Source organism: Oncorhynchus tshawytscha, linkage group LG33 (assembly GCF_018296145.1).
Source record: "Oncorhynchus tshawytscha isolate Ot180627B linkage group LG33, Otsh_v2.0, whole genome shotgun sequence".
Classification (NCBI taxonomy): domain Eukaryota; kingdom Metazoa; phylum Chordata; class Actinopteri; order Salmoniformes; family Salmonidae; genus Oncorhynchus; species Oncorhynchus tshawytscha.
Window position 1 is genome coordinate 43824265 of NC_056461.1, and position 22054 is coordinate 43846318.

The window sequence follows — 22054 nt, forward strand, 5'->3', positions numbered from 1 at the left end:
GCGGGGACAGGGACACACTCTCCTCTCGCGGGGACAGGGACAGCCAACACACCCTCTCTCCTCCCTCTCTCCTCGCGGGGACAGGGACACGCTCTCCTCTCGCGGGACAGGGACAGCCAACACACCCTCTCTCCTCCCTCTCCTCTCGTGGGGACAGGGATGAGAGAGGGACAGGGACACGTTCTCCTGTCGCGGGGACAGGGACACGCTCTCCTCTCGTGGGGACAGGGACAGCCAACACACCCTCTCTCCTCCCTCTCCGCTCGTGGGGACAGGGATGAGAGAGGGACAGCCAACACACGCTCTCCTGTCGCGGGGACAGGGACACGCTCTCCTCTCGCGGGGACAGGGACAGCCAACACACGCTCTCCTCTCGCAGGGACAGGACAGCCAGCACACGCTCTCCTCTCGCGGGGACAGGGACAGCCAACACACGCTCTCCTCTCGCGGGGACAGGGACAGCCCACACACTCTCCTCTCGCAGGGACACGCTCTCCTCTCGCGGGGACAGGGACAGCCAACACACACTCTCCTCTCGCAGGGACACGCTCTCCTCTCGCGGGGACAGGGACAGCCAACACACGCTCTCCTCTCACGGGGACAGGGACACGCTCTCCTCTCGCGGGGACAGGGACAGCCAACACACGCTCTCCTCTCACGGGGACAGGGACACACGCTCTCCTCTCGCGGGGACAGGGACAGCCAACACACACAGGGACACGCTCTCCTCTCGCGGGGACAGGGACAGCCAACACACACACAGGGACACGCTCTCCTCTCGCGGGGACAGGGACAGCCAACACACACTCTCCTCTCGCAGGGACACGCTCTCCTCTCGCGGGGACAGGGACAGCCAACACACACTCTCCTCTCGCAGGGACACGCTCTCCTCTCGCGGGGACAGGGACAGCTAGGAATATCCCCCCTCTCTGTAACGGCTTTGGTGGTTCATGGATGTGTCATTTTGGTGATGCCCGCCTTGACCGACGTAGCTAGTTTGTTAGCTAAGCTGGTGTAACAGATGTTAATCATACTCTCCTTGCTTTGTGTTTTGTCCTAATAAATCACATCAGCCAGTGGTCCCAGTTGAGCATCATTTATTTCTGTTGTTAAATAGGAAACAGCACGTTAGTTGTGCAGGGCTTAACGGTATTGATGGCTAGGGCATGATGACAACTGTGTTAGCAGTCGGCTTATGTGACCATTACATCGGTGTATGCTAGCTAACACACTTATTTACAGCAATCATATGCCAAAGCACATCCCAGAAAGCCCCTCAATCCCTAACAGGTACCATATACCCACACATGTATAAATCAGTAATGTACAGCAAACTTGTACACATTGTAAAATAGAAAATAGACAACAGTATTCAGAACGTGACCTACCCGTTGCATCACATTTTCATACTGCCCCCTATCTGCAAGCGGGGCCAATCACAACACACCTTATTGTCATCAGAGTTGAACCAACCAATAAGAATGCTTGAACATTAAATACACCGTTCTTTAGAGGCAAGTGGAAACATAACCAACCCTGTTACACTAGCCACTGTAGCTGGCCAGCAACTCCTCCAGTATGTGTTGATGTGAGGTAGCTAGTTCATTAGTTAAATTAGCCACTGTAGCTAGCCAGTAGCTCATACACTATGTGCTAATGTGACGTAGCTAGTTCGTTAGCTAACCTAGCCTCTCTAACTGGTCAGTTTCTCCTCCAGTATGTGCTAATGTGACGTAGCTAGTTCGTTAGCTAACCTAGCCACTCTAACTGGTCAGTAACTCCTCCACTATGTGCTAATGTGACGTAGCTAGTTCGTTAGCTAACCTAGCCTCTCTAACTCGTCAGTAACTCCTCCACTATGTGCTAATGTGATGTAGCTAGTTCGTTAGCTAACCTAGCCACTCTAACTGGTCAGTAGCTCCTCCAGTATGTGCTAATGTGATGTAGCTAGTTCGTTAGCTTACCTAGCCTCTCTAACTGGTCAGTAACTCATACACTATGTGCTAATGTGACGTAGCTAGTTCGTTAGCTAACCTAGCCTCTCTAACTGGTCAGTAACTCCTCCAGTATGTGCTAATGTGACGTAGCTAGTTCGTTAGCTAACCTAGCCTCTCTACCTGGTCAGTAACTCTTCCACTATGTGCTAATGTGACGTAGCTAGTTCGTTAGCTAACCTAGCCTCTCTACCTGGTCAGTAACTCCTCCACTATGTGCTAATCTGATGTAGCTAGTACGTTAGCTAACCTAGCCACTCTAACTGGCCAGTGGCTCATAAACTATGTGCTGATATGATGTAGCTAGTTCATTAGCTAACCTCTGCTCATACCTCTCCTCATACATAAACACATACCTCTCCTCATACCTCTCCTCATATATTAACACGTACCTCTCATCATACATAACACATACCTCTCCTCATACCTCTCCTCATACATAACACATACCTCTCCTCATACCTCTCCTCATACATTAACACATACCTCTCCTCATACATGAACACATACCTCTCCTCATACCTCTCCTCATACATTAACACATACCCCTCCTCATACATTAACACATACCTCTCCTCATACATGAACACATACCTCTCCTCATACCTCTCCTCATACATTAACACATACCTCTCCTCATACCTCTCCTCATACATTAACACATACCTCTCCTCATACATGAACACATACCTCTCCTCATACCTCTCCTCATACATGAACACATACCTCTCCTCATACATTAACACATACCTCTCCTCGTACCACTCCTCAAACATAACACATACCTCTCCTCATACATGAACACATACCTCTCCTCAAACCTCTCCTCATACATGAACACATACCTCTCCTCATACCTCTCCTCATACATAACACATACCTCTCCTCATACATGAACACATACCTCTCCTCATACCTCTCCTCATACATAACACATACCACTCCTCATACATGAACACATACCTCTCCTCATACATGAACACATACCTCTCCTCATATATTAACACGTACCTCTCGTCATACATAAAACATACCTCTCCTCATACCTCTCCTCATATATTAACACGTACCTCTCCTCATACATAACACATACCTCTCCTCATACCTCTCCTCATACATTAACACATAACTCTCCTCATACATGAACACATACCTCTCCTCATACCTCTCCTCATACATAACACATACCTCTCCTCATACCTCTCTTCATACATTAACACATACCTCTCCTCATACCTCTACTCATACATGAACACATACCTCTCCTCATACCTCTCCTCATACATTAACACATACCTCTCCTCATACCTCTCCTCATACATTAACACATACCTCTCCTCATACATAAATTACCCCAGTGATTTACCCCAGTGATTTACCCCAGTGTTTTACCCCAGTGATTTACCCCAGTGATTTACCCCAGTGTTTTACCCCAGTGATTTACCCCAGTGATTTACCCCAGTGATTTACCCCAGTGTTTGACCCCAGTTTTACCCCAGTGATTTACCCCAGTGATTTACCCCAGTGTTTGACCCCAGTTTTACCCCGGTGTTTTCACCGTAGTGTTATACCCCAGTGATTTACCCAAATGGCTCAGACTTCTCTGTTTCCATCTACGCGGGCCGGTACCCGTGTCTCACTGGGTCCAAGCCCAGGCGTTGGTACTGTTTAACTGTCATATACATAAGAACTGTGAACTGTAACACCTTCTCACAAAGCAACAGTCTTTAGTGTCTCACTACTGATGGAAACACAACAACACTAGAGCATTAAAACACATTGGAAAAGCATCTCCTGTTTCTATAAGTCCTCCGGCCAGGGAGCCACTGGAAGACCAGCTCCTCTCTGTAAGTCAACCTGCTAGACTTTCATTATGTGAACAGAAGTCTTCTTTTTTTAAACAGTGAGATTTTCCTCCCACCTTAAAAAGAAAATGAAAGCGAGAGAGAGAAAGGGAGGAGAGAGAGAGAGGAGGGGAGATGAGACCACATTATTCATTCTCTCATTAAGTAGTGCCCCCTACAGGACCTCCAACACCACTTCCAGCAGCATCTGGTTTCCCATCCAGGGACCAACCAGGACCGCTGTTGTTAGTTCTGTCGGAACTAACAGTTTTTTCTCTTGTTTTTCTCTCTCCTTTCTCTCTCTCTCTCTCTCTCTCTCTCTCTCCTACCTCTCCTTTCTCTCTCTCTCTCTCTCTCTCTCTCTCTCTCTCTCTCTCTCCCTACCTCTCCTTTTTTTTCTCTCTCTCTCTCTCTCTCTCTCTCTCTCTCTCTCTCTCTCTCTCTCTCTCTCCCTACCTCTCCTTTTTCTCTCTCTCTCTTTCTCTCTCTCTCTCACCCTCTCTCTCCCTACCTCTCCTTTTTTCTCTCTCTCTCTCTCTCTCTCTCTCTCTCTCTCTCTCTCTCTCTCTCTCTCTCTCTCTCTCTCTCTCTCTCTCTCACCCTCTCTCCCTACCTCTCCTTTTTCTCTCTCTCTCTCTCTCTCTCTCTCTCTCACCCTCTCTCTCCCTACCTCTCCTTTTTTCTCTCTCTCTCTCTCTCTCTCTCCCTACCTCTCCTTTCTCTCTCTCTCTCTCTCTCTCTCTCTCTCTCTCCCTACCTCTCCTTTTTCTCTCTCTCTCTCTCTCTCTCTCTCTCTCTCTCTCTCTCTCTCTCTCCTCCCTACCTCTCCTTTTTCTCTCTCTCTCTTTCTCTCTCTCTCTCACCCTCTCTCTCCCTACCTCTCCTTTTCTCTCTTTCTCTCTCTCTCTCTCTCTCTCTCTCTCTCTCTCTCTCTCTCTCTCTCTCTCTCTCTCTCTCTCTCTCTCTCTCTCTCTCTCACCCTCTCTCCCTACCTCTCCTTTTTCTCTCTCTCTCTCTCTCTCACCCTCTCTCTCCCTACCTCTCCTTTTCTCTCTCTCTCTCTCTCTCTTCTCTCTCTCTCTCTCTCTCTCACCCTCTCTCTCCCTACCTCTCCTTTTTTTTCTCTCTCTCTCTCTCTATCTCTCTCTTTCTCTCTCTCTCACCCTCTCTCTCCCTGCCTTTCTCCCTCCATCTCCACTCTCTCTATCTCTCTCTCTATCTCTCTCAGTCGAGTTATTCTGCCCATATCAGTGGAAGAGGTAAGTTCTGTTTTAGTACTTGTGTTTGTGTGTGTGCCTGCAAGTGTGTGTGTCTGTGTCAAGCTTACAAAGCATTGATCACATAATGATTGCTCTAACTTCTCTGATTAACTATTATACAAGACATAATCCCACAGATGGATTTCTGTTACATGAACTACAGTCCATTGTCATTAGAGTTTCACAGGCATGAAATACAGTCCAATTAGTATTTTGTGTATTTAATTACATTTCGAATTATAAACTCAGCACCCCTACTTTCTGCTATGTGTATATGTAAAAATTAACCATTGTAAAGCATGCTGAGTATTATTCTAATGAGCTCCGCCCCGAAACAAGGCCAAGAATAATGCCCAGTGTGCTTTGCAGTTCATTTCGGTATGTTCATCTTCACATACACTGCTTTCGGGAAAGTATTCAGACCCCTTGACGTTTTCCACATTTTATTATGTTATAGCCTTATTCTAAAATGGATTAAATTGTTTTTTTTCCCTCATCAGTCTGCACACAATACTCCATAATGACATCACAATACCTCAATGACATCATAATACTCCATAATGACGTCATAATACTCCATAATGACGTCATAATACTCCATAATGACGTCACAATACTCCATAATGACAAAGAAAAAACCTTTTGCTTTGAGACTCAAAATTGAACTTCGGTGTTGTTTCCATGGATCATTCTTGAGATGTTTCTACAACTTGATTGGAGTCCACCTGTGGTAAATTCAATTGATTGGACATGATTTGGAAAGGCACACACCTGTCTATATAAGGTCCCACAGTTGATAGTGCATGTCAGAGCAAAAACCAAGCCACGAGGTCGAGGGAATTGTCTATAGAGCTCCGAGACAGGATTGTGTCGAGGCACAGATCTGGGGAATGGTACCAAAACATTTCTGCAGCATTGAAGGTCCCCAAGAACATAGTGGCCTCCATCATTCTTAAATGGAAGAAGTTTGGAACCAACAAGATTCTTCCTAAAGCTGGCTGCCCGGCCAAACTGAGCAATCGGTGGAGAAAGGCCTTGGTCAGGGAGGTGACCAAGAACCTGATGGTCACTCTGACAGAGCTCTGTCACATCTGGAGGAAACCTGGTAGCATCCCTACGATGAAGGTCACAGCATTGTGGATGTTTTTCAGCGACAGGGACTGGGAGACTCGTCATGATTGAGGCAAAGATGAACAGAGCAAAGTACAGAGAGATCCTTGATGAAAACAAGTCTCTGAATGTCCTCGAGGGGCCCAGCCAGAACCCGGACTTGAACCCAATCGAACATCTCTGGAGAGACCTGAAAATAGCTATGCAGCGATGCTCTCCATCCAACCTGACAGAGCTTGAGAGAATCTACAGAGAAGAATGGGAGAAACTCCCCAAATACAGGTGTGCCAAGCTTGTAGTGTCATACCCAAGAAGACTCAAGGCTGTAACCGCTGCCAAAGGTGCTTCAACAAAGTACTGAGTAAAGGGTCTGAAAACTAATGTAAATGTGATCTTTAATTATTATTATTTTTTTGTAAATGAGCAAAAATGTCTAAAACCCTGTTTTTGCTTTGTCATTGTGGGGTGTTGTTATAATGGGGCATTATGGGGTATTTGCACATTATATATATATATATATATATATATATTATAGTTATTGTGTGTAGATGGATGATGGAAAAAACACTTATCAATTTTAGAATATTAAGGCTGTAACATAACAAAATGTGGAAAAATTCAAAGGGTCTGAATACTTTCCGAATGCACTGTATGGATAAATATATATATATATATATATGTAGTACCAGTCAACAGTTTGGACACACCTCCTCATTCAAGGGTTTTATATATATATATATATATGTAGTACCAGTCAACAGTTTGGACACACCTCCTCATTCAAGGGTTTTATATATATATATATATATGTAGTACCAGTCAACAGTTTGGACACACCTCCTCATTCAAGGGTTTTATATATATATATATATATGTAGTACCAGTCAACAGTTTGGACACACCTCCTCATTCAAGGGTTTTATATATATATATATATATGTAGTACCAGTCAACAGTTTGGACACACCTCCTCATTCAAGGGTTTTATATATATATATATATATGTAGTACCAGTCAACAGTTTGGACACACCTCCTCATTCAAGGGTTTTATATATATATATATATATGTAGTACCAGTCAACAGTTTGGACACACCTCCTCATTCAAGGGTTTTATATATATATATATATATGTAGTACCAGTCAACAGTTTGGACACACCTCCTCATTCAAGGGTTTTATATATATATATATATATGTAGTACCAGTCAACAGTTTGGACACACCTCCTCATTCAAGGGTTTTATATATATATATATATATGTAGTACCAGTCAACAGTTTGGACACACCTCCTCATTCAAGGGTTTTATATATATATATATATATGTAGTACCAGTCAACAGTTTGGACACACCTCCTCATTCAAGGGTTTTATATATATATATATATATGTAGTACCAGTCAACAGTTTGGACACACCTCCTCATTCAAGGGTTTTATATATATATATATATATGTAGTACCAGTCAACAGTTTGGACACACCTCCTCATTCAAGGGTTTTATATATATATATATATATGTAGTACCAGTCAACAGTTTGGACACACCTCCTCATTCAAGGGTTTTATATATATATATATATGTAGTACCAGTCAACAGTTTGGACACACCTCCTCATTCAAGGGTTTTATATATATATATATATATGTTGTAGTACCAGTCAACAGTTTGGACACACCTCCTCATTCAAGGGTTTTATATATATATATATATATGTAGTACCAGTCAACAGTTTGGACACACCTCCTCATTCAAGGGTTTTATATATATATATATATATGTAGTACCAGTCAACAGTTTGGACACACCTCCTCATTCAAGGGTTTTATATATATATATATATATGTAGTACCAGTCAACAGTTTGGACACACCTCCTCATTCAAGGGTTTTATATATATATATATATATGTAGTACCAGTCAACAGTTTGGACACACCTCCTCATTCAAGGGTTTTATATATATATATATATATGTAGTACCAGTCAACAGTTTGGACACACCTCCTCATTCAAGGGTTTTTCTTTATGTTTACTATTTTCTACATCTAGAATAATGGTGGACATCAACACTATGAAATGGAATCATGTAGGAACCAAAGAGGTGTTAAACAAATCAAAATATATTTGATATTCTTCAAAGTAGCCAATCTTTGCTTTGAGGACAGCTTTAAACACTCTTGGCATTCTCTCAACCAACTTCATGAGGTAGTCACCTGGAATGCATTTCAATTAACAGGTGTGCCTTGTTAAAAGTGAGTTTGTGGAATTCCTTTCCTTCTTTAATGCGTTTGAGCCAATCAGATGTGTTGTGACAAGGTAGAGATGGTATACAGAAGATAGACCTATTTGGTAAAAGACCAAGACCATATTATGGCAAGAACAGCTGAAATAAGCAAAGAGAAACGACAGTCCATCACAACTTTAAGACATGAAGGTCAGTCAATCTGGAAAGTTTCTTTAAGTGCAGTCGCAAAAACCATCAAGGACTATGATGAAACTGTCTCTCATGAGGACCGCCACAGGAAAGGAAGACCCAGGCATTACCCAGACACACTACATTACCCAGAAACACTACATTACACAGACACACTACATTACCCAGAAACACTACATTATCCAGAAACACTACATTACCCAGAAACACTACATTACACAGACACACTACATTACCCAGACACACTACATTACCCAGACACACTACATTACCCAGACACACTACATTACCCAGACACACTACATTACACAGAAACACTACATTACCCCGAAACACTACATTACCCTGAAACACTACATTACCCAGACACACTACATTACCCAGACACACTACATTACCCAGACACACTACATTACCCAGACACACTACATTACCCAGACACACTACATTACCCAGACACACTACATTACCCAGAAACACTACATTAACCAGGCACACTGCATTACCCTGAAACACTACATTACACAGACACACTACATTATCCAGAAACACTACATTACCCCGAACCACTGCATTACCCTGAAACTCTACATTACACAGACACACTACATTATCCAGAAACACTGCATTACCCTGAAACACTACATTACACAGACACACTACATTATCCAGAAACACTACATTACCCTGAAACACTACATTACCCAGACACACTACATTATCCAGACACACTACATTACCCAGACACACTACATTACCCAGAAACACACCTGTCTAAAGTGATGGGTCAATGTGAAGAAATGCAATAACCCCCAGTCACATCTTGCCTAGTGAATGGGTCTCTGCAGAAGGTGGAAACTGTACAGCCAAATGGTTACGTTCGTAGTAGCAATATCAGAAATAGATAGTGTCAATATAAATTAAAATATACAGTATGTAAAAGAACAATATTAACTTTTAAAAAAAAGTTTATTTAACCAGGCAAGTCAGTTAAAGAACAAATTCTTATTTACAATGACGGCCTACCCCGGACGACACTAGGCCAATTGTGCGCTGCCCTATGGGACTCCTAAATACGTCCGGTTGTGATACGGCCTGGAATCGAACCAGGGTCTGTAGTGCCGCCTCTAGACGCAGTGCCTTAGACGGCTGCACCAATCGGGAGCCCAACAATATCAGTGATAGATGAGGTAGGTATATGAGTTATAGTTTTCAAACAATCAGCGGTAAAGTGGCTGAGCGGCAGGATAAAAACTATAATAGTAGCAGCAGTATTAGGAGAGAGTCATGTGACTAGAGGCACTGCAGATAGTAGCAGCAGTATTAGGAGAGAGTCATGTGACTAGAGGCACTGCAGATAGTAGCAGCAGTATTAGGAGAGAGTCATGTGAATAGAGGCACTGCAGATAGTAGCAGCAGTATTAGGAGTCATGTGACTAGAGGCACTGCAGATAGTAGCAGCAGTATTAGGAGAGAGTCATGTGACTAGAGGCACTGCAGATAGTAGCAGCAGTATTAGGAGAGAGTCATGTGACTAGAGGCACTGCAGATAGTAGCAGCAGTATTAGGAGAGAGTCATGTGAATAGAGGCACTGCAGATAGTAGCAGCAGTATTAGGAGAGAGTCATGTGAATAGAGGCACTGCAGATAGTAGCAGCAGTATTAGGAGAGAGTCATGTGAATAGAGGCACTGCAGATAGTAGCAGTAGCAGCAGTATTAGGAGAGAGTCTTGTGACTAGAGGCACTGCAGATAGTAGCAGCAGTATTAGGAGTCATGTGACTAGAGGCACTGCAGATAGTAGCAGCAGTATTAGGAAAGAGTCATGTGACTAGAGGCACTGCAGATAGTAGCAGCAGTATTAGGAGAGAGTCATGTGACTAGAGGCACTGCAGATAGTAGCAGCAGTATTAGGAGAGAGTCATGTGACTAGAGGCACTGCAGATAGTAGCAGCAGTATTAGGAGAGAGTCATGTGAATAGAGGCACTGCAGATAGTAGCAGCAGTATTAGGAGAGAGTCATGTGACTAGAGGCACTGCAGATAGTAGCAGCGGTATTAGGAGAGAGTCATGTGAGTAGAGGCACTGCAGATAGTAGCAGCAGTATTAGGAGAGAGTCATGTGACTAGAGGCACTGCAGATGGTAGCAGCAGTATTAGGAGAGAGTCATGTGACTAGAGGCACTGCAGATAGTAGCAGCAGTATTAGGAGTCATGTGAATAGAGGCACTGCAGATAGTAGCAGCAGTATTAGGAGAGAGTCATGTGAATAGAGGCACTGCAGATAGTAGCAGCAGTATTAGGAGAGAGTCATGTGAATAGAGGCACTGCAGATAGTAGCAGCAGTATTAGGAGAGAGTCATGTGAATAGAGGCACTGCAGATAGTAGCAGCAGTATTAGGAGAGAGTCTTGTGACTAGAGGCACTGCAGATAGTAGCAGCAGTATTAGGAGTCATGTGACTAGAGGCACTGCAGATAGTAGCAGCAGTATTAGGAAAGAGTCATGTGACTAGAGGCACTGCAGATAGTAGCAGCAGTATTAGGAGAGAGTCATGTGACTAGAGGCACTGCAGATAGTAGCAGCAGTATTAGGAGAGAGTCATGTGACTAGAGGCACTGCAGATAGTAGCAGCAGTATTAGGAGAGAGTCATGTGACTAGAGGCACTGCAGATAGTAGCAGCAGTATTAGGAGAGAGTCATGTGACTAGAGGCACTGCAGATAGTAGCAGCAGTATTAGGAGAGAGTCATGTGACTAGAGGCACTGCAGATAGTAGCAGCAGTATTAGGAGAGAGTCATGTGACTAGAGGCACTGCAGATAGTAGCAGCAGTATTAGGAGAGAGTCATGTGACTAGAGGCACTGCAGATAGTAGCAGCAGTATTGGGAGTCATGTGAATAGAGGCACTGCAGATAGTAGCAGCAGTATTAGGAGAGAGTCATGTGAATAGAGGCACTGCAGATAGTAGCAGCAGTATTAGGAGAGAGTCATGTGAATAGAGGCACTGCAGATAGTAGCAGCAGTATTAGGAGAGAGTCATGTGACTAGAGGCACTGCAGATAGTAGCAGCAGTATTAGGAGAGAGTCATGTGACTAGAGGCACTGCAGATAGTAGCAGCAGTATTAGGAGAGAGTCATGTGACTAGAGGCACTGCAGATAGTAGCAGCAGTATTAGGAGAGAGTCATGTGACTAGAGGCACTGCAGATAGTAGCAGCAGTATTAGGAGTCATGTGACTAGAGGCACTGCAGATAGTAGCAGCAGTATTAGGAGAGAGTCATGTGACTAGAGGCACTGCAGATAGTAGCAGCAGTATTAGGAGTCATGTGACTAGAGGCACTGCAGATAGTAGCAGCAGTATTAGGAGAGAGTCATGTGAATAGAGGCACTGCAGATAGTAGCAGCAGTATTAGGAGAGAGTCATGTGAATAGAGGCACTGCAGATAGTAGCAGCAGTATTAGGAGAGAGTCATGTGAATAGAGGCACTGCAGATAGTAGCAGCAGTATTAGGAGAGAGTCATGTGACTAGAGGCACTGCAGATAGTAGCAGCAGTATTAGGAGAGAGTCATGTGACTAGAGGCACTGCAGATAGTAGCAGCAGCAGATAGTAGGAGAGAGTCATGTGACTAGAGGCACTGCAGATAGTAGCAGCAGTATTAGGAGAGAGTCATGTGACTAGAGGCACTGCAGATAGTAGCAAGAGTATTAGGAGAGAGTCATGTGACTAGAGGCACTGCAGATAGTAGCAGCGGTATTAGGAGAGAGTCATGTGAGTAGAGGCACTGCAGATAGTAGCAGCAGTATTAGGAGAGAGTCATGTGACTAGAGGCACTGCAGATGGTAGCAGCAGTATTAGGAGAGAGTCATGTGACTAGAGGCACTGCAGATAGTAGCAGCAGTATTAGGAGTCATGTGAATAGAGGCAGATAGTGCTGATGACTGGTCCGTCGGAACCCCGCTTGGACAAGGTATATTCGGAGAGCCTGTTTCTCTCCTGCCCTTGACTTTGGTGCAGGGCATGTGATGTCCACCTGAAGTGTTGGTACTGCTTAAAACTGTGGCAGCAGCCTGAAGTATGGACTCAGGTGTTGTTTCCAGCCTTAGCTTTCCACCAGCACCGTACCATCCTCCATACTAACCAATCAGCACATAGTTTCATCCATATTAACCAATCACCACACAGCATACTCCTAACTAACCAATCACCACACAGCATTCTCCATACCAGTGGTTCCCAAACCTTTTATAGTCCCAACAACAACAAGGTGGAACCATCCTCCATACTAACCAATCACCACACAGCATCCTCCTAACTAACCAATCACCACACAGCATTCTCCATACCAGTGGTTCCTAAACCTTTTATAGTCCCGTACTCCTTCAAACATTCAACCTCCAGCTGTACCCCCTCTATCACCAGGGTCAGCTGTACCCCCTCTATCACCAGGGTCAGCTGTAACCCCTCTATCACCAGGGTCACCTGTACCCCCTCTATCACCAGGGTCAGCTGTACCCCCTCTATCACCAGGGTCAGCTGTACCCCTCTATCACCAGGGTCAGCTGTACCCCCTCTATCACCAGGGTCAGCTGTACCCCATCTATCACCAGGGTCAGCTGTACCCCATCTAGCACCAGGGTCAGCTGTACCCCTCTATCACCAGGGTCAGCTGTACCCCCTCTATCACCAGGGTCAGCTGTACCCAGGGTCCATCTATCACCAGCACCAGGGTCAGCTGTACCCCCTCTATCACCAGGGTCAGCTGTACCCCCTCTAGCACCAGGGTCAGCTGTACCCCCTCTATCACCAGGGTCAGCTGTACCCCTCTATCACCAGGGTCAGCTGTACCCCTCTATCACCAGGGTCAGCTGTACCCCATCTATCACCAGGGTCAGCTGTACCCCATCTAGCACCAGGGTCAGCTGTACCCCCTCTATCACCAGGGTCAGCTGTATCCCCTCTATCACCAGGGTCAGCTGTACCCCATCTATCACCAGGGTCAGCTGTACCCCATCTATCACCAGGGTCAGCTGTACCCCATCTATCACCAGGGTCAGCTGTACCCCATCTATCACCAGGGTCAACTGTACCCCATCTATCACCAGGGTCAGCTGTACCCCATCTATCACCAGGGTCAGCTGTACCCCATCTATCACCAGGGTCAGCTGTACCCCATCTATCACCAGGGTCAGCTGTACCCCATCTATCACCAGGGTCAGCTGTACCCCATCTATCACCAGGGTCAGCTGTACCCCCTCTATCACCAGGGTCAGCTGTACCCCCTCTATCACCAGGGTCAGCTGTAGCCCATCTATCACCAGGGTCAGCTGTACCCCATCTATCACCAGGGTCAGCTGTACCCCCTCTATCACCAGGGTCAGCTGTACCCCCTCTATCACCAGGGTCAGAGCACTCTCAAATGTTGTTGTTTGCCCTCATTGTAAGCCTGCCACACACACACAATATACAATACATTTATTAAACATAAGAATGTGTGTGAGTTGTCACCACAATCCGGCTCGTGGGAAGTGACAAAGAGCTCTTATAGGACCAGGGCACAAATAATAATATCATAATAATCTATCATTTTGCTCTTTATTTAACCATCTTACATATAAAACCTTATTTGTTCATCAAAAATTGTGAATAACTCACCACAGGTTAATGAGAAGGGTGTGCTCTGCAATGTTAGGTTGTATTGGAGAGAGTCTCAGTCTTAAATCATTTTCCACACACAGTCTGTGTCTGTATTTAGTGTTCATGCTAGTGAGGGCTGAGAATCAAATCTCTTTTGTCTGTAATGTTTCATTTTATTTACATTTTACCCCGTTTTCTCCCCAATTTCGTGGTGTCCAATTGTTAGTAGCTACTATCTTGTCTCATCGCTACAACTCCCGTACGGGCTCAGGAGAGATGAAGGTTGAAAGTCATGTGTCCTCCGATACACAAGCCGCACTGCTTCTTAACACAGCGCGCATCCAACCCGGAAGCCAGCCCCACTGTGCCCGGCCCGCCACAGGAGTCGCTGGTGCGCGATGAGACAAGGATATCCCTACCGGCCAAATCCTCCCTAACCCGGACGATGCTAGGCCAATTGTGCATCGCCCCACGGACCTCCCGGTCGCGGCCGGTTACGACTTAGCCTGGGCGCGAACCCAGAGTCTCTGGTGGCACAGCTGGCGCTGCGGTACAGCGCCCTTAACCACTGCGCCACCCTTTAAAAAATAATAAAGAGAATCAACTCTCACATAGGTACGTGGTTGCAAAGGGCATCAGTGTCTTAACAGCGTGATTTGCCAAGGCAGGATACTCTGAGCGCAGCCCAATACAGAAATCTGGCAGTGGCTTCTGATTAAATTACATTTTCACAGAACCGCTTGTTGGAATTTCGATGAGGCTCTCTTGTTCAGATGTCGGTAAGTGGACTGGAGGCAGGGCATGGAAGGGATAACGAATCCAGTTGTTTGTGTCATCTGTTTCAGGAAAGTACCTGTATCCAACTCACTCATGTGCTTCGCTATATCACATTTGACATTGTCCGTCAGCTTGAGTTCATTTGCACACAAAAAATCATACAATGATGGAAAGACCTGTGTGTTTTCCTTGTTAATGCAGACAGAGAAGAGCTCCAACTTCTTAATCATAGCCTCAATTTTGTCCCGTACATTGAATATAGTTGCGGAGAGTCCCTGTAATCCTAGATTCAGATCATTCAGGTGAGAGAAAACATCACCCAGATAGGCCAGTCGTGTGAGAAACTCGTCATCATGCAAACGGTCAGACAAGATAAAAGTATGATCAGTAAAGAAAACTTTAAGCTCGTCTCTCAATTCAAACAACGTGTCAATACTTTGACAACCAGCGCACTTCTGTATGTTGTAAAGGCTTTACATGGTCGCTGCCCATATATATATATATTTTAAAATCTTTATTAAACTAGGCAAGCCAGTTAAGAACAAATTCTTATTTACAATGACGGCCTACGAACAGTGTGTTAACTGCCTGTTCAGGGGCAGAACGACAGATTCTTACCTTGTCAACTCAGGGATTCAATCTAGAAACCTTTCGGTTACTGGCCCAATGCTCTAACCACTACCTGCCGCCCCATATCGTTGCATATTGTAGAAAATACACAAGATTTTAGGGGCCTTGCTTTAACAAAACCATTTTCACTGTAGTGTCCAAAACATCTTTCAAGCTGTCAGGCCTTCCCTTGGCAGCAAGAGCCTCTCAGTGGATGCTGCAGTGACGCAAGTGGTGTCGGGAGTAGGATAGGTGATATGACCTGGCTGCATAGGGTCAGAAGGATAGTAGATGGGACCTGGCTGCATAGGGTCAGAAGGGTAGTAGATGGGACCTGGCTGCATAGGGTCAGAAGGATAGTAGATGGGACCTGGCTACATAGGGTCAGAAGGATAGTAGATGGGACCTGGCTACATAGGGTCAGAAGGATAGTAGATGGGACCTGGGCTAGGGTCAGAAGGATAGTAGATGGGATAGGGTCAGAAGGATAGTAGATGGGACCTGGCTACATAGGGTCAGAAGGATAGTAGATGGGACCTGGCTACATAGGGTCAGAAGGATAGTAGATGGACCTGGCTACATAGGGTCAGAAGGATAGTAGATGGGACCTGGCTACATAGGGTCAGAAGGATAGTAGATGGGACCTGGCTACATAGGGTCAGAAGGATAGTAGATGGGACCTGGCTACATAGGGTCAGAAGGATAGTAGATGGGACCTGGCTACATAGGGTCAGAAGGATAGTAGATGGGACCTGGCTACATAGGGTCAGAAGGATAGTAGATGGGACCTGGCTACATAGGGTCAGAAGGATAGTAGATGGACCTGGGTCAGAAGGATAGTAGATGGGACCTGGCTACATAGGGTCAGAAGGATAGTAGATGGGACCTGGCTACATAGGGTCAGAAGGATAGTAGATGGGACCTGGCTACATAGGGTCAGAAGGATAGTAGATGGAACCTGGCTACATAGGGTCAGAAGGATAGTAGATGGACCTGGACCTAGGGTCAGAAGGATAGTAGATGGACCTGGCTACATAGGGTCAGAAGGAGTAGTAGATGGACCTGGGTCAGAAGGATAGTAGATGGGACCTGGCTACATAGGGTCAGAAGGATAGTAGATGGGACCTGGCTACATAGGGTCAGAAGGATAGTAGATGGACCTGGCTACATAGGGTCAGAAGGACATAGGGTCAGAAGGATAGTAGATGGACCTGGCTACATAGGGTCAGAAGGATAGTAGATGGACCTGGCTACATAGGGTCAGAAGGATAGAGGAGGAGGCAGGTAGCTGGGTCCAGGGGCAGGCAGAAGGTCATACACAGGAGGAGGCAGGTAGCTGGGTCCAGGAGCAGGCAGAAGGTCATACACAGGAGGAGGCAGGTAGCTGGGTCCATGGACAGGCAGAAGGTCAGACACAGTAGGAGGCAGGTAGCTGGGTCCAGGGGCAGGCAGAAGGTCATACACAGGAGGAGGCAGGTAGCTGGGTCCAAGGGCAGGCAGAAGGTCATACACAGGAGGAGGCAGGTAGCTGGGTCCAGGGGCAGGCAGAAGGTCATACACAGGAGGAGGCAGGTAGCTGGGTCCAGGGGCAGGCAGAAGGTCATAGACAGGAGCAGGCAGGTGGCTGGGTCCATGGACAGTCAGAAGGTCATACACAGTAGGTCTAAAAAATGGCAACAGTACAGGGGCAGGGAAAAGGCAAAAGGAGTTGTGAGTGAGGCAGGCAAAAACTATCATACACGGGAGGAGATAAATATGGGAAAAAACAGAGCCCCGAAAAAGTGTTTCTCAAAGCAAACAATACCTCACAGTGATGAGGTGCAAGGAATGGAACTAAACAGTGTGGGAGTTAGACATACAGGTGTGTGAACAGGTGATCAGAATTCTGCTGGTTGGGATCTGGAGCTGGAAAAGTGGGCTGCGTTCCGGAGAACGAAGTGTTTGGGAGTGTGAGTTGGGACGCAGACATTACACAGTGCAAACAGAAACCTCATGTTGTAAACTGGAAGTTAAAATGATAATGCACAGCCTGACGACACGTACCTCTGGAAAACACAGACATAATGTCAGATCAATAAATGTAGTATCAATCATGTTGGAGGTCAATGAAATAATCAAAACGTGTTGTTTATGCTTTACACACCAAGTGTTGTCATCAATTCCTTGTAGAGACGCCACACTGCTGCTTTTGTCACATGGGATGGCATCAGCTTTCCACCAAAGTGTTGGTGTCCTGGGTGGCGTCCTGGTAACACTATGGCATTATCCTCTGCGTAGTTGTTGATGAAGTTCACCACTCGCTGCAAGTCCTCGTGCTTCAAGTGTAACCTGTGCTTGGGTCAGCTCTCTTTCTGATGGGAGACATTAGACCATTCTCCTTGTATGAGGAGAGACAGGTGTGTTCTACAGGTCTTTCTGATGGGAGACATTAGACCATTCTCCTTGTATGAGGAGAGTCAGGTGTGTTCTACAGGTCTTTCTGATGGGAGGCATTAGACCATTCTCCTTGTATGAGGAGAGTCAGGTGTGTTCTACTGGTCTTTCTGATGGGAGACATTAGACCATTCTCCTTGTATGACTGGTGAGGAGAGTCACTGGTGTGTTCTACTGAGTCAGGTGTGTTCTCTGATGGGTGACATTAGACCATTCTCCTTGTATGAGGAGAGTCAGGTGTGTTCTACAGGTCTTTCTGATGGGAGACATTAGACCATTCTCCTTGTTTTTACTGGTGGAGGAGAAACAGGTGTGTTCTACTGATGCTGAAAGACAAATTCCAGATAATTTAGCATTGTTATACAATAGATAGCTGTAATCACCATCAGACACACCTGGCTAACCTAACTCATGTAATCACCTGGCGAAGTGGAGTCTTTTGTTTAGACATTCTAGCTAGCTAGCTAAACAATGAGCCATGATCCTAATCCAAATAGTACTAGCAATACAAACTGATTGTCATAGCTAGCTAAAGTTAACCAAATAGGTTCAATGTTAGCTAGTTAGCTAGCTAACATCAGGCTATAACTAGCAATGCAAAATGGCATTCGGAGATAGCATTACTACACACAGATCATAAATGTAATGTTAGCTAGTGAGCCAGCCATCTAACATCAGCTCGCTAGCTAACAGTACGCTTTAACTTGCAATGAAATCCACTTTCTGACCAAATTAGAAGCGTATAATATCTGAATCTGTAGCTAGAGTCTTACCTGTATACTTGGATGAACGCCTCACGGCAGACTGCAAACCCTTTCACGTCCCGAGTCGTTTCCGTTTTGTTGTACAGCTCGGTCCGTTGTTGTGTCAAGTCACTCTGGTTCACGCTGACCGTGTGCCATAAGAGTCTTAAGCTTATGCCCCTACCCAAACTCTGACCATTTTACTCACTCTAGCGGAGCTGTTTTCATGTTATCCAGAGCGTTGGTGACTGTGCTGCTGGCAACAATTGAATTACGCTTTTTTTTGCCGATGTTTACTGACACAAGGCCACATTCAACCGGTGTTGAGTGTTCGTAAATGCATCAGTTAGTCTCTGACACACTCAGAGGAGAGGAAACACTTGTTGCAGTGACATTCTATTGAAATGGATTCTTGCATAGTGGAGTCTTTTGTTCAGTGTTACTACGCGATACATTTAAAAAATAAAAACCACGTTAGACAGGATTAATTACTGACCAGCTCAAATAGACAGAAGCCTGCTATATGGCAGACCAATCCAAACTCATCTCTCGGCATGTCCAGCCCACTCATTATCTCAGCCAATCACGGCCAGCGGGAAGGTTGCTGACTTTTTCTCTGGCTAAACCAACCAGGCTCCTAATTTAACAATTTTATTGGTATTTACAGATGTCATATAAATTTGTCATTAAGGCACATTAAGGTTCACATGTTCAAGAAGGCATTTCTGGCCAAAAAAAAACATTTTGATTTAAAAAAAAGTTTACGTTCAAACGGGTCTCCAGTGAGGTAGTGACGCGCGGTCTAGTTTCCTGTACTTTATAGTGAAGGAAAAGCAGCCAACAAGTGCTCAACATATGTGGGAACTCCTTCAAGACTGTTGAAAAACATTCCTCATGAAGCTGGTTGAGAGAATGCCAAGTGTGTGCAAAGCTGTCGTCAAGGAAAAGGGTGGCTACTTTGAAGAATCTCAAATATGAAATATATTTTGATTTGTTTAACACTTATTGGTTATTACCAGCGGCGTGGCCTCGAGTCACATGACTTGGACTCGAGTTAGACTCGAGTCACGAATATGATGACTTGCAACTCGACTTTGACTTTAACACCAATGACTTGTGACTTGACTTGGACTTGAGCCTTTTGACTTGAGCCTTTTGACTTGAACTGACTTGATACCCTCCCCAAGCCCAAATATTAAAAATGATGCTATTACAAAAAGTTTTAATTTAATTACAGTTTGAATCGGACAGCAGCCAATCAAATTGTGGCAGCTGAGAAAAAGTGGAGCCCTTGGAAAGATGATACCCCAAATTATTATTTTCGGATATGAAGACTACGCTGTATCAACAAAAAACGGATTGCAACTTGCAAAACATGAAGAAAATGAAGAAACAGGAAGAAAATGGAAGAAAATGACAGACGGAGGCGTAACAATTTCCAACTTCGTTCGACATTTGAAGCTACACAAAGAACGGTAATTCGTGGCTAATATAGGGACTTGACTTGGGACTCGACTTGGGACTTGACTTGGGACTTGAGTGCTAAGACTTACCTGTGACTTGTAAAACAATTTTTTGGTTACTACATGATTCCGTCTGTGTTATTTCATAGTTTTGATGTCTTCACTATTATTCTGCAATAGTAAAAACAAAGAAAAACCTTGAGTAGGTCTGTCCAAACTATTGACTGGTACTATATACTGTATATACAGTATTTTCCTTTATTATATTCCCCTAACCCAACACCCCTCCACTAATTGGACTAAACTAATGGACAACAACACTTAGGCTTCTACTTCCAGTTAATACAGACTGCATACATTTTACGGACACAATGCAACTCAAAACAGTTATCTTTTGTTTGTTTTTAGTCCCATCCTTCAGCTCCCCTCAACACCTCCCATCTATCTCTGAAGACCATCCAGTCCCATCCTTCAGCTCCCCTCAACCCCTCCCATCTATCTCTAAACACCATCCAGTCCCATCCTTCAGCTCCCCTCAACCCCTCCCATCTATCTCTAAACACCATCCAGTCCCATCCTTTAGCTCCACTCAACCCCTCCCATCTATCTCTTAATTAACACCATCCAGTCCCATCCTTCAGCTCCCCTCAACCCCTCCCATCTATCTCTGAAGACCATCCAGTCCCATCCTTCAGCTCCCCTCAACCCCTCCCATCTATCTCTGAAGACCATCCAGTCCCATCCTTCAGCTCCCCTCAACCCCTCCCATCTATCTCTGAAGACCATCCAGTCCCATCCTTCATCTCCCCTCAACACCATCCAGCTTCTACTTTGCCATATATTTTTATCTGTGCTGTGTTGTTTCATAAAGTTCTGAACCTTTCCATTATCATATCTTCTACAGATTGTAAGGGAAAGATATATTTATTTGCTACATTATTGATCGATTGACTATGACTTTTCTGACTTTTCCAGTAGCGTTATCTCCAGGTAAATGTTGTACTTCTTCAACCATTCCTGGACCGGCAACCAAAACAAACTACATATTTACAGTACCAAAACAAACTACATATTTACAGTACCAAAACAAACTACATATTTACAGTACCAAAACAAACTACATATTTACAGTACCAAAACAAACTACATATTTACAGTACCAAAACAAACTACATATTTACAGTACCAAAACAAACTACATATTTACAGTACCAAAACAAACTACATATTTACAGTACCAAAATGAATGATCTAATGTCTCTTTGCAGAAAAAGTTTTGAATCCGGCGTCGTTTTGTGTATCAGTTCATAAACCATGTGCCATTGAATTGAATTGAATTGGTACATTGACAATCTCTTCCCAACTATTTTGCAATCTGTATGGCACGGCTGTCAATTAATTGGTCCTTAAATTAAACTGCTATACTTTTTTATTCATCACAATTCTCTTTAACCAATTTTGGTCTTTAATGCCGACGGACAAGTTCCTTACTTTTTCCCCCTTGCGTGTGTGTGCATGTGTGTGTGTGTGCATGTGTGTGTGTGTGTGTGTGTGGGTGTGTGTGTGCTTCTGAGTGTGTGTGTGTGTGTGTGCATGTGTGTGTGTGTGTGTGTGCTTCTGAGTGTGTGTGTGTGCTTCTGTGTGTGTGTGTGCATGTGTCTGTGGGTGCTTCTGTGTGTGTGTGTACATGTGTCTGTGGGTGCATGTGTGTGTGTGTACATGTGTCTGTGGGTGCTTCTGTGTGT

General features: G+C 44.8%; 1 protein-coding gene across 1 annotated transcript in view; it reads left to right on the top strand.

Moving 5' to 3' along the window:
• Positions 1–22054, top strand: part of LOC121841667 (phosphatidylinositol transfer protein alpha isoform-like) — a 72249-nt gene that overhangs the window by 21374 nt on the left and 28821 nt on the right. Inside the window, exon 2 of the mRNA XM_042311499.1 lies at positions 5067–5097. Within this exon, the coding sequence (XP_042167433.1) occupies positions 5067–5097 (31 nt within the window). The remainder of the gene's footprint in view (positions 1–5066; positions 5098–22054) is intronic.